Genomic DNA, 14,147 nt, shown 5'->3' with positions numbered 1-14,147 from the left:
AACCGGCATTCATTGTGAATTTGCCAGCTGGTCGTCTCGATTGCTGCTGCTGCTGCTGTGATGTTGATGATGATGATAATGATTGTGGGGATGACGGTTGTGATGATGATGACGACGGTTGTGATGATGTTGATGATGATAATGTGGTTGTTTTCCTACAGGAGAGCAGCATCATCTGTTGTTGCAGCGACATCATGTCGCTCTCTTCTTCTCCTTCTCCTTCTTCTTCATTATCATCATTATCATTATCGTTATTATTGTTGTTGTTATTGTTGTTGTTATTATTATTTTGGTTGGAGCCGATAATAATGAATTTGTCTTCGTCGACGCTGCTTGCAATTAACGCTTCATCATTACCATCGTTATTATTATTATTATTATTATTATTATTATTATTATTATTATTATTATTATTATTATTGTTACCATCATCATCATCATCATTATTGTTATTATTATTATTGTTACCATCATCATCATCATCATTATTATTATTATTACGCCCACAGTTTTCGTCATCGTCGCCATTTTTAATCCCGCTACCCCCGTAATAATTAACCCTGATTGTATGTTCGTACATCACATCATCACCATCATCATCATCACCAACAACATCGTTATCAGCACCGACATCAACACAATCATCAATGATATCTTTATTGACAGTGATGTCATTTTGTTTGTTATCGTTTGACGGATTGAAATCAATGTTGATGTTGTTGTTGGTGTTGTTGTTGTTGTTGTTGTAGATGTTGTTGTTGTTGATGTTGAATGAGGCAGGTGTGGTATCATCATTTATGATTATTTGATCATTTTTTATTACAATTCTAGAGACGCCGATGTTAACAACTTTGTTATTATTATTATTAGTAGTAACAGCAGTAGCAACAGTAGCAGCAACAGTAGTAGTAGTAGCAGCAACAGCAGTAGTAGTAGAAGTAGCGGCAGTAACAGGTTGCGATAATGATGACGACGACGATGACGTTATAAATTTCGTCTCAGAAGTTTCATACGGCGACAAATTATTATCATTATTATCATTTTTACCATAATTATAATTATTGTTATTATTGTTTTTATTATTATTATTATTATTATTATTATTATTATTTATGATGACAGAATCAGTAAGAGTAGTGGTAGAGGTACTTGCAGTAGTTTGTGTTTTGGCGTTAAAATCGTAAGCATTCAAAGCTGAAGTTCTTGATAACGTGGTTGTTGATGAAGACGGTGGTGATAATGGTAATGATGTAGTTGCTGCAACAGCTGCTGCTGCTGCTACAGATGATGATGATGATGATGTCGTTGATAGCTTTTGTTGTTGTCGTTTTAATTGCCGCAATGACAGTATTTCAACGTTTTTAGATGGTTGCTGTGTTTGTTGCGGTTGCGGTTGCTGCTGTTGTTGCTGCTGCTGCTGCTGCTGCTGCTGCTGCAATAATTCTTCAACAGATGGAACATTTGTTGAGTTTTGTGTTGGTCGCTGTAGCTCTAATTTTGTTTCTACTTTTGTTTGCGATTCTCGTTCTATTATTTTTTGGGATGGTTGTTTTAATTGCTGTTGCTGCTGTGGTTGTTGTTGTGATTGTTGCAGCTGTTGAAGCTGCAGCTGTTGAAGCTGCTGCTGTTGAAGCTGCTGCTGTTGAAGCTGCTGCTGTTGAAGCTGCTGTTCATGTGGTATCAACGATGTCGTTGTTGATGATGTGGTAGAATTTTTCTGTAATATAGAATTATGTTGTTGCTGTTGTGGTTGTTCTTGTTGTGGTTGTTGATATTGTTGTTTATCAACTGAACTAATTCCAAAGATGTTATTGTTACTAACATTATTATTAATATTTATCTGATTATTATTTATATTAATATTGTTGCTGTAGTTGTTGTCGTTGTTGTTGTTGTTGGCAATGTTGTTGCTGTATGACTCCGTGTTTTGTTTCTTCTTATTGATGTATTTATCAACGGCAGCTTCCCTGCTACTACAAACGCTATTCTGCTCTTTCAAGTTATGACGATGTTGTTGTTGCTGCTGCTGCTGCTGTTGCTGCTGCTGCTGCTGATAATGATGATGATAATTATAATTGTCGTTGTTGTCATCATCGTCATTGTCTCTTGAATTTCCTCGGCCGAAAAAATTTCTTAACTGACTGCCTAAACTTTTAGTGTTTTTGGTCAATGAGTTTCTTTGTTGTTGTTGTTGATGTTGTTGTTGGTGGTTGTATGGAGATGATGATGAAGATGAAGAAGACGATGAGGAGGCGATGGATGACGACGGTGCGGCTGCTCCGAACGCGTATTTCTTTTTCTTCATCATGATGTTGTTGATGTTGTTGTGGTTGTTGTTGTTGTTGATGATGATGATGATGATGATGATGACGTTGTTGTTTCTTATAATATTCTTATAAAATTAATCTAACTACAACCTATCCAACTGATCTTTTTTTCTGTTATAATCTAATCTGAAACATATTCATGGTAGGAAAATTATATTAACAATACGCCTAAATCATTCAATATATGCATTTATTATATATAGATTGTATGTTTGTGTTTGCTTGTGTGTGCGTGTGTGAATGAATGTGCGTGTGTGTTTCAATAAATGTGTTATATATGCTTAGTCGGGCTGGTAGCAGCACAATGGCCATGAATGAAAACCTTAATATGTATGGTACGAGCGTGTAATGTGCATGCATATAAGCAAGAAGCAAACAAACTTAAGAACAGACAAACAAACTACCTACAAATACAATCTCATCTACATACAAACAAACAGACAGTAACAAACCTACAAACAAACAGACAGTAACAAACCTACAAACAAACATACAGACAAACAAACAAACAAACAAACAAACAAACAAAGAAAAAATCACCAGCAGGTTGACATTATACTGCTAATTATTGTCCGCAAACTTGTTTCTCATATAACTTATATGTAGTGATTGCTATATAAATGGGATGCTTTGAAATTTTATTTATTCGTCACGCTTCAGTGATTGTGAAAAATTTAATCAATAATTTAATTTATTTTTAATTGCCTTTAACAGATTTAGTTGGTTTTAAAAGTGAAAATAGTAGTTTTGTTAAAGGATTCTTAAATTTTTAAAATCAATATTTATCTATGCAGTTCATGTCGTTTTGTTAATATTACTATGCTCTCTATGCTCTATGCTGCGGTGAAGCATATCTAACTACCTTCGTGGTCTCTTCGCTTGGAAACGTTTTTATGGAATGCAGAGGAATTAATTCGGCTCATTTTATTTCAAACAACTTTCAATCTTTTTTATTTAAAATTCAATTTAATTTTGAGACAGGCGCAAAGCTGTTCATATTTCAAGAAGAGGACAAAAGAGCCTGACCACCGAAAATGGAATTCAAAAAGACCGACAGTTAGTCAAAGTTTTAAAAAATGAAGAAATTAATTGTTCCATCTGAATATAAATGATATGTTTCTATTTAATAATTCCAAATTCACTTATATTTTTTTATTTGAAATACAATTGAATAAATACTAATAGCATACTACTTATTTATATTGCCCTACCTACACTATGACTCAATAACAAGTAAGTATCTATCTATATATCTGTACTGATATACAATACCATGCATATCACAACACATACATACAGTTTTGGACAGAGTGAAAGCTTTCTTACCAAAAATAGCAGAGGCAAATCAAGATCTGGCTGAAAAGGCAGACGAGTTGTGCATTGAAACTCCTGTTGATGAAGAAACGTATGATGGAAGGGTCATTGAAATGGTCTAGCTTTCTTATTTAGTTTTTCATTAATTTTTTCATTGTCAGTCATGTCTTTATAATTTCTATAACAAAAATTATTACAGTTAGTGCTTCAACCTCACCACACAAGTTCTCTATTAAATGTTATTTCATTGTTGAGCATATTTGGTCAAATATGTGAATTTGCAGATGTTATTCCGACATTGCTCTATCCTTATTTTAAATTTAATTTTTGACAGGTTTTATGATTGGTGCATATGTGTGTGTGTGTGTGTGTGTGTGTGTGTGTGTGTGTGTGTGTGTGTGTGTGTGTATTCATTAGTTTTTGTACTCCTGTACATTCATTCATTCCTCTATTTTTCAATCATTTATTTAAATATCAATAATTTTGTTTCTTCCATTCAGAGTTTCGCTTTGGTAAAGGCCGACGGCGAACATACAAAGAACAGTGACGATAGTGATGACGATAGCAGTGATGATGACGACGACGACGACAACAACTCTACAACAAACATACAGAATGAAATTGTCAAAGACATCAACAAAAGAGAACAAAAATCAATTGGTAAAAATAGAGAATTAATCCAAATTATTGGTGATGATAAAAATGAAAGCATTGCTGAAGGTAATGAAAGTTAATAAATAATAGCAGAAATGGTCTTATTTATTTTAATAATGGTTAGATATGCAACTAGAGTATCAAATGATGACCAACAGTTTCTGAAATTCACATCACCAGAAACAATGTCACTGATCCAAGAAATTGATTTTGGCAAAATTAAATTATTGTATGTGCGTGTGTTTGTAAATTTCGTGTAACTGTTTCTATAGCAAAATTACTTGCCAATGTATATGACTATTAATTGTACTGTTATATACTTATACTGCAGTTATTATGTAAAACATGGATGTTGTACTACTACGAATGTACGTTTTACTGAAATACGTGAAAGTTGTATGTTGTACCTAGCGTGTGTGCGTGTGCTTGCTTGTTTTTTCGCATTTGGAACTGATTCATTTAACTCGAATGCGAAAATTACCTGATTTTATTTGTGTGCATTTACATTATAGGCCTAATTAGTAATATTAGTAGTTTTGTTACTAAGAAGACAATTGCCAACATTAATATGAAAGGTTTATTGGACTAGTATAATCTATCTAAATAATTTATATGGTCACGTGGGTATGACAAAACTGCATCCAAGCTGCCTTTTGAGCAAATGGCTAGGCCCACCGCTTATAACTGGTGGTTGTCGTCAGGATGGGTGTCCGGATGTAAAAATTTTCCCCCAAATTATTCTCTGCCGTGCCTATAGTTAATATTAATTCCTGTTACTGATTATTAGACTGCAGCGTCTGTAACGATAGTTTATAGCAACAATTTAGCAATAGTATTTGTAGATAACAGAATTTAATTGTATATTATAGCATTTAATTATAAATTTTCATTTTTTTCCAAAATTTTCTTTGCGGCCAGTTTCAACTCGTTTTGTACGTACAAGTCCGTGTTCCCTGCCACCATGTAAGCTTTTTGTAAATTTATTTTACAATTAATTATTAATTAATTAATTAATTAATGGTCGGTCGATTGATCGGATGAAATGAGTAAAATGTCAATAAACTCTAAATTTGTGAACTGTGCGGATGATGGTGAAATAATGATGAATGATAACAGTGGCAGATCTAGGAAGATTGTAATTAAAAGTCAGTTTTTACACAGGGAAGTTGAAAGCGATTGATTGAATGATGAACTGTAGATAAGATTAGCAAATTAGAACGGAGATGATGAGGCTGACTAACGTAGATGCTCCAGTACAAGGGCATTGAAACGTGCAGAACAACTGATCGAACGAATGCAAGACAGAGAATTCTCTCCTTTCCTTAGTTTTGAAATGTCGTTGGAGATTTCTGTGATAACTTTCAACAGGCTTTCTAAGTTTGTTAAGTAATAATAAAGTTTCGATGATTCGTTCGATAAGAAGTTAGAATGATCTATCTTAGGATATGTTATCGCGAATTTACGTAATCATCTCAAACTCATAAAATTTACGTTCGGTTGGTTAACATGTTATCTTAAATATAAATCATTTTTGATATTTTTGTTAACGAAATAAACTTTAACCAAATTTTTCGCAAACAAAAATTCGAACCGTGTTCACTTCTGAGACCGACCAGTTTGATTTTATTGGCTTCGTGGTTGGCTAATCTTCTCAAACGACAAGCTCTTGACGATAACAATTGCTTTCGAGCTGATGAAGATGATGGTGATGGTAAATGTGGTGATAGAAGTGATGAATCAAATGACGTTGGTAATGAGAATGATGACGCAGACGAGGATGACGACCGCGATGTGAAAGATAAGGTGGGAGGTTTATTCTTTTGACAATTAAGTGAATAGTATTGATAACCAATGTCGATTAATTTGAAAACATTCGGTTTAATATCGTTACAAGGACTAGTTCGGTATTTCAGTAATTGCAATTTATTGTATTCGGCGCTTTCTTCGCTAGCAGCACCTGTAGATCGGATGTCGGCATAGTTAATCCGATAGAAATCCTCAGAAACGTTACAATTAAAATTGTTGATATCGCCATACAAGTTGTCATCGGTACAAATTTCATTGAAGTTACTTGCGAAGCTGGTTTTCGTGTTATTATCGAAGATGGGAATGTCGATATCAAGCAAATCAAGGATGTCCTCATCTCGGATTTTGCTGCAAAATCAATTGATACAACACGCCAAACAACAATAAAATGATATCAATATCATCATTAACAAACTTTTCATATAAATCGAGTGGGAATTCTAGATCTGCTAAATCGAGATCCGTTATATTGAGGTAACTGTTCACCGAGTCGGTAGGTGGAAGGATGTCATCACTGGCATTAGTTTCATTTTCGTTTTTCTTGTTAGAGTTTCGATTCTTTGGCTTCAATTTGATGGGATCCACATAATCGAGCCGTTGATATGGATCGGCCGATATTACGAATTTAACTTTGTTGGTTTTTGGACCTTTTGACTGTTGATTGTAAATGAAGAAATTAAGGTGATTTTCAGATCGTAACAACTCTCTCAAGTAAGCGATAAACGAGTTGCAGAACTGTTTTCCATTCGTCGGCTTGGTCTTCAACTGACGATTCCTTGAATATTCGGCTTGAGAAATTAATGATCGATTATTAGAGAATAGATAAATTCGTTCACAAAATTTGTTTCGTGCACAGGATAGCATTCGGCATGGAAAAATTTTAAATTGTCATTTCATCCAGTCACTGCTATAATAATCTACTCACTTTTGCAAACTGGGATGGCTGGCACATTCCGGTACGAATCCATTTCTTGTTTGAGGAATCCAACTTTACAATGTCCAGTTGTTAGTTGCTTCAGCGTTCAGTATAAGAAACGATTGTAGTACCTACTAAACTAACTCGTGGTGTGATATGTCGTTATCCGCTCTTGTTCATGTGTGCGTAAATTGCGTTCATCTTTCAAACATGCGTGTATAAATATCTTTATAAATAAATAAATACACATTTACGCACGCACACACACACACACACACACACATTCCAAGAAACTAAAACCATGGAAAATTTTACAATTCGGTTTCAACAAAATAAGTAAAAAAAAATTTTAAAAATCAAGAGTGAAATTATCATTACTAACAAAAATACTAACAAGTTAATGCAATGCCAGCAGCAAATTATAATAGATCGGTTGTAAGCTTAAAACAAAAAAATGAATTGGAAAATCCAGATACAGACATGACATTAATATTTTCTCAAAGACGTAAACGGAAATTTTTGACGTCACCATCTCGGAGCTGTCGTCATCATTATTTCATATCATTCTTCATCAGCATCACCATCTTTATCACCAGCTCTTTCGTCATAACCATGCAAAATGTTAAAGGCGCAATCAACAATTAAACAATCAACATTTCTTACCTAATCAAATATCATTCAATAATATGCCAGTCATCATCAGTCAATAAACGAATCATTCATCGGTAAAATCCAAAAGCGCTAACACGCAAATCTTCTCAACGAAACAAAACAGTCAGCTCTAACGCATGTCAAGCATACACAACTATTGCCTAACTCATAACGTTGAGGAACTGAAATTTTCAATGAAATTCAACCTAAAATCTTTTGTGAAATCAACTTAAACATAAACCACACCAATTTCAACCATTGAACAAACTAGACAACTCACGTACACTACAATAACCTTCAACAGAAAACTCGAAACCATCGTAAATCCCCAACTTTCTGTTTTGAATCAACCAATATTTATAAATAGTTCGCCGGGATTTTTACCTTCAGACGCATTATATCCACGGACGCGGTAAATAAAACCTCACGTTCGTGCCGTTCTCAGAAGTTTATTAACTATTTAATTGAAAGTCAAATAATTTAACCTGCTGCAGTCATTTAATATTAACTTATTTTCCAAAAGTAGTTTGTAGTCAAAAATGAAAGGCCGGCGAAGGCCCAATCTCGCCCCGTGCCTATATGACGTCACCATGGGGCGTAACTCACTTTTCCGGGATAATTATGATAGATCGTTAAGTGCCAAACGATAAAACGACCGCCGCTCACACTTTTGAAAAATTTCAATCGCTCGAGATCCCCAAATGAAACCGAACTCGTATCATTTCAATATTAAACAGCACAAAATTTGCATACATTATGTTTAGATAATTCCTCATGCTCAAGCGGTAAGGAAATCAAACGAATTCTGAACTTTGAAATTAATTTGCACGAGCCACCACGAAGTTTATGTGCGGACCTTTTTTACTTATTTATTCATTTCTTAACAAAGGAAAGATGAGTAAGTAATAAATTTACAGATCTTATTGACCAATGACTCAACGTCTATCGGTCTTGCCCATCTTTCTCTTTCCGGCAAAGAGATGTTTCGGTTTGGAGGTAAGATGGCGCCTGTCTGCCTCACCCTTGCGCGCGTTCAAATTCAACTTTCTCTGTGCCATCTTCGCTAGCTTCCTTGCTTTATCTGCCATCTAAGAAGAAGCAACATTTTTAAAAATTAAATTTTATTTGAATAAAACAACTTAAAAGCTAATTTAATTAAAATAAATAATGATGTCAAATTCGTAATAGTTAAAATCGTCGGCATCATCATGACTAACCTGATCATCTCTCACTCCGGATCTATCCCTAGGCGTGACCCTTGAACTTGACCTACTTCTCTTTCTGACCAGCGACTTACTTCCCTCTGATTGGTCACGCTTTCTCTTCCTCGATCTATCCACCTGGTTCGTGAAAGAATTAAAATGAAAAAAAGATATAAATATAATTAAATAATTAAACTACGAGAATTTTTTAAAGATTTTAAGTTTACCTAAAAATGATTTCTAATCATTTTTAAAAATTTATCAATTCATAAGAAACTCCTATGGCAATCTCATTTCATTAAATTCTCTTGAAAATGCCTGCCAACACTTACGCAGACTTCATCATTCATAATCGTTATCATCATGAACATTATTATCATTATCATCACCATCACCTCCTCTCCCTGATCGTTGACAACTTTCCCGGCTCTGGGCAGTCTGGGTTTTTCCACCCTCCTCTTCTCACGTGACTCCAAAATCATCAACTTCCGCTTCTCTCGAATCCTAACAATATCGATCATCGCGAATGAGTGGTTGTTGATTGAATGGATAAGGAATGAATGAATGAGCGTTTTAATAACACAAATCTGACCGGAGAATTTGTGGAATTGTTATATAAGATAACACAACTTGTGATTATAGCTTCGAAGCAGTCTCAAAACTAGCAGAAAACGAAAAATGGTAAAAATTGAACACCATGACAATACAACTCATCATTATAGATTATGATTGATGACGAATTAATAAATTACAAGTTCGGCAGATACTTTCATATGAATTTCGTTGTGAAAAATTGAGAAAAGAAATCAGAAAACAAAGTATCTTGACAATATGAATTTATACATTTATAACGATTTCTCTGAGTACAATCATGCACAATACAGGCACGCACAAATGCATGTATATATTTTAACAATTTTGGTAATTGAGCAAAACATTTTGCTAATTAATTAATTAATCATCAGGTGATTTGCTTTTATGAGGTTTTAATTTCGCGCGGCTGGGCACTCGCGAAAAAAGTTCAACGCTTCAAAGCACAGTCCACGTTTAACATTTCTAGTTTCGGTTTCAGGCGGAACTTGGGTCATGACCGAACGTTCGCTTCCGGTCGGACGTTACGAAGAGATAAAAAAGAATGAAAGAAAGAATTAATGAAAAAATGGAACAACTTTTCGGCGGTCAATCTGATGACTTTTGCATTCTCATCTTCTTCCTCCTCATCATCATCGTACATTCCTTTTATAACATGAAAACAATGTTTGTTCATTATCATCGTCATTTTTCATTTAAGCTTTTGAAAACACATTATCCAAATTATTTATCATCACCAAATTGTCATATCACCCCCATCCCTACAAATACCACCCCCGACAGCATCACGACCACAAACCTGCCCTCTCTCTCATTTCTTCTTCTCTCTCCAGCTCCTCCAACTTCCTTTCGATCTCAGGATCGATGAAGTCTGCAATGTTGTGCCCTTCCCAGATTTCCGGAATGACGTCATATTTCTCTTCCGGATTTTTCAACAAGTAGTTCTCTGTAGAACAAAATTCAAGTTTATTAGTGACCTAAGAATGAGTGAACAACTGAACAGATGAATGAATGAACAGTGTATGAACGAGCTAACAAACACTAACTTTTCAAATCCATATAATAATCTTCCCCTTCCTCTAACTGTATATCTCTCTCCTGGCGTTATCACAATAATTACTCAATGAAGCAATAAATTTTATTGGATGTTTAATACGAAATTTTAAAAATATAGAACTGAACCGTTTTTTTCTTGGCATCTGTAACGTCCATCTTTCTCTGCGGTACAACAGGTGGTCTGCTCTTCGTTTCGAAAATGGGAAGAACATAAATAAGCCACATGAAATTACAAGCGAGTATATAAATAACTTTCGCACCATTTGCGAGATTCAATCGACATTGAAACCTAACTAACAAACATGCAAATTTATAGATCTAACAAATATCTATTATTACAATTCTCTCCTCTAAACTTCTCAAGAGCATCAACAACAAACACACAGTGCATGTATGTGTGAATACACGTGAAACAACGCATCACACACAAACACACACGCACGCAAGCACGCGCGCACACACACACACAGCATGTGACTGGCGGAGATTTCTTTGCAATCCCAGCAATGTACAACATGACTCTTATGCAAATATTAATTCCCCAGTCAACCTTATTGTAGCCATTTGGAGGCATAGCCACGTGCAGTCTGTTTAGGATATCGTTCACTTTTCTGGCCCTCACCTTGGCCTCAACTCGGTACTCCAGCAGAGTTTTGCAGACCTAAAAGGTTCGTCCAACAAATCATAATAAGTGATGTAGAGCCAAACAATCGAAATTGTTAATCTATCTAGAGCCAAGCAATCAAAATCTTCATGATTTATATTAAATAATAGCAAACAACAAATCAAAAGAAGGAAAAAATATACCGACGTCATTTTTAACTTCTGATATGCCCTCACCAGTTAAGGTGCTCATCTCAAATAATTTTACGCCCTCTTTCTCTAAGCCATTCAACAATTCCTGATTGCAAAAAGGAATGATTGAATGAATGTATGTATGTATGAATTAAAAATCTAGCAGCTACGCAGTAAACAAAAACTTGAAAAAATTTAAGTACCTTATACTCCTCACTCAACTCACTCCTCTTCCTGACATCGCACTTATTCAGGCAGACCATCTTAGGTTTGTTAGCAAATAATGGCTTCATACTTTCAAACAGGTCAATCTGCGCTTTCAAAGTATAGCCACACTGTTCCGAAGGGTCGACAATGTAAACTATGTGGGCCCTTAAATGGGCCAATGCCGTGATTGCCTGCATTTCGATCGTGTTTCGTTCTTCGAGAGGACGATCTAGCAATCCAGGTGTGTCTATCACCTAGGAGAGAGAAAGAGGTGGTGAGGAGTGATGTTTTGTTGTTGTCATTGTTTGTTTTGTTAGGGATATTAATGCTATTGGTGTGAATGTGCTTGCTGATGTGATTGCTGTCCACATGAAACCTCAACGTTTGTTTTCAGTTATACAGTCTCATCAATCAATAGACTTTTTGAATGAATTACAATGAAATATAAAAATGAAAATAATATTGAATGAGTTTTTATTTTTTGTAAAAAAAAAAAATGTCGCCGACTTGATATTTGAGAGTGGAATAATCAGTGTGTCCGACAAATAATGATTTTGTGGTGAAGGCGTACGGTTGGACCTCAACATCAGCCCTTGTTATCTGGAAAGTGATGAAGAAGATGATGAAGATGACTTTTAAGATGACGAAAATGGTGATGAAGATGATGAAAGAAGATTATGAAAAAGATTATTTATTCTGCAGGATCATTAATGAAAATAATTTTTTAATTCCAGTCTCCATTACATTCCATCCCCCGACATGACACAGATAGCAACAACAGTGGTGACCTTGTTAATAAAGCTAGACTTCCCAACATTGGGGAAGCCACAGAGAAGGATCGTTCTCGTGTTCGGGTCGATGGAGGGCAAACGGGCCAAGTGTTGGCGCACCTGACATGAGGGAGATAACATTTAAAGAGATGACATTAAAGAGAGATAACATTAAGAAAAATAACATTAAAAATATGAATTAGCATGAGAAAAAAATTTAGAAAGATAACATGAAAAGAGGGATAATGTTGAAAATATCTAAGAAAATATCAAAAACATGAAAACTGAACATTTAAATAGAAAAAGATTGACAGTTAAAATGATAACAAAAAAGGAAAAAAATCCTCCAACATGTTCCAAGTATGACAGGCTCTGAGCTTGCTTCTTCATTATTGTGCAGAACCTTCCAAGAGCTGCTATTTTCAACCTTTTACATCTGAACAGTGAGTCTGCATACTTAATACTTTTTACATACTGCTTGGCAACACTGAAAATTTCAAATTTATAATGATCAGACCATTTAAAAAAATAATAAAATTAACATCATTATTATTGTCGTTGTTATATAATTATAACAAGATCTGAAAAAACACCACATATCTTGAGAAAGAAAATACGGAAAATTTAAAATTCTCAATATTTTCTGGAGTCAAATGAAAAACATCAGACTCTAGTTTTTCTAAAAATTCTCAGATTTTGATACTAGTGTTATATTATTGTGTAATTGATCATTTTTTTAATTTTTTTGTAAATGCAATAAATTATTAAAATTTATAAATTTTATATCATATCATGAATAATCAATTCGAACAAAACAAACACACAAAACGGAGAAAATGAAAAATCTACAAATAAATAAATAGCCCAACACCAACTTATCAATTAGATGCATAGCCATGTTGATCTGTCCAAGGGCAAGTTTGAAATGGTCCTTGTCATACAGCACATTCATCAGGTCAGCATAGAAAGGATGTATATCCTGAATTCACATTTTCAAGCAATTATTATTAACATGGATTCACCTTGGCAACACTTTTTTCAATTTTAATTCATCTCTCAATAAAAAGCAGTTTGTTTGGAATTATCAATAGTAACATCAAAATTCATGAAAGTTAGTAAAATTTCATTACAAAAAATTTAACTAACATCTAATTTAGGAAAATCGGACAAGATAAGGGATAACTTATCATGGAAGGCTTGCTGGGCGAACTTTATTTTCCTGCAGTAGAACTGCCTGATCCTGCCTATTTGGTAGTGTCGGTGGATGACTGTCGGCGTCTTCCGTTGTGTTTTCGACAGCACGATGTCGATGAAATCCTTCGAGACGATAAGGACATAAGATTCGAGACATAAATATAAATTTTTATCATAAACTGACATAGCGATAATGCAAGAAATACAGTTTAAATGGAAAAATTTACCTTGGAAGTGGGCACCACAGTTATTTTTTTGAAATTATAATGAGACATTTCGGTTCGATCGTATCACAATCGATGGAAAATAAATTTTATAATTAATTAATATAAATATCAGAGGCAAAAAAAACATTCGATGAAAACATGTGCGAAGGTAACGATCGGAAGTTTACATAAACATTACAGCGTTCTTCGTTTGCCACCAGCTCACGTGGATATAAATATATATATTAAAGATATATATCCATGAATATATTTACATGCGAACATATTATACCCCCATCTACAATATAATTCATATATATCCATATATATAGAATATAAACTCTCTCTCTATATATATATGTAGATATATATATACTCTCTCTCTCTATATATATATATCATTCCACGTCCATGATTCACATCACATATACAAATAGAATAATATGTATCAAACGAAT

The 14,147-nt window shown here is 34.3% G+C and overlaps 2 protein-coding genes across 2 annotated transcripts; both read right to left on the bottom strand.

Moving 5' to 3' along the window:
• Nucleotides 1-5,171: 5,171 nt before the first annotated feature.
• On the bottom strand, nt 5,172-7,069 carry HELRODRAFT_164631 (hypothetical protein; the record flags this gene model as incomplete). Its single annotated transcript, XM_009030645.1, has 5 exons — nt 5,172-5,263; nt 5,887-5,985; nt 6,253-6,449; nt 6,517-6,889; nt 7,027-7,069. The coding sequence occupies 5 exons, from the start codon at nt 7,067-7,069 to the stop codon at nt 5,172-5,174; spliced, it is 804 nt and encodes a 267-aa protein (XP_009028893.1).
• Nucleotides 7,070-8,514: 1,445 nt separating this feature from the next.
• On the bottom strand, nt 8,515-13,891 carry HELRODRAFT_107963 (hypothetical protein). The gene is made up of 16 exons (XM_009030644.1): nt 13,711-13,891; nt 13,436-13,606; nt 13,165-13,268; nt 12,641-12,776; nt 12,308-12,409; nt 12,027-12,119; nt 11,516-11,773; nt 11,329-11,418; nt 11,068-11,178; nt 10,644-10,703; nt 10,508-10,559; nt 10,261-10,407; nt 10,040-10,106; nt 9,266-9,374; nt 8,886-9,008; nt 8,515-8,756 (listed from the first exon to the last, which is right to left on the bottom strand). Exons 1-16 carry the CDS (start codon nt 13,756-13,758, stop codon nt 8,604-8,606), a joined length of 1,824 nt encoding a protein of 607 aa, XP_009028892.1. The 5' UTR covers nt 13,759-13,891; the 3' UTR covers nt 8,515-8,603.
• Between the last annotated feature and the right edge of the window lie 256 nt (nt 13,892-14,147).

The sequence above is a fragment of the Helobdella robusta genome, assembly GCF_000326865.2.
Source record: "Helobdella robusta unplaced genomic scaffold HELROscaffold_7, whole genome shotgun sequence".
NCBI lineage: Eukaryota > Metazoa > Annelida > Clitellata > Rhynchobdellida > Glossiphoniidae > Helobdella > Helobdella robusta.
The sequence above is the reverse complement of the archived record's forward strand: the minus strand, read 5'-3'. Positions and strand labels throughout refer to the sequence as shown.

What these genes read in the sequence shown, in the direction of transcription:
- HELRODRAFT_107963 (XM_009030644.1), bottom strand. Translation starts at nt 13,758, where the DNA reads ATGTCTCATTATAATTTCAAAAAAATAACTGTGGTGCCCACTTCCAAG. An exon ending in AGTTGAGTGAGGAGTATAAG is followed by an intron (nt 11,419 to 11,515) that starts GTACTTAAATTT and finishes TTTTGCAATCAG; the next exon opens with GAATTGTTGAATGGCTTAGA. An exon ending in TTATTATATGGATTTGAAAA is followed by an intron (nt 10,408 to 10,507) that starts GTTAGTGTTTGT and finishes TTTGTTCTACAG; the next exon opens with AGAACTACTTGTTGAAAAAT.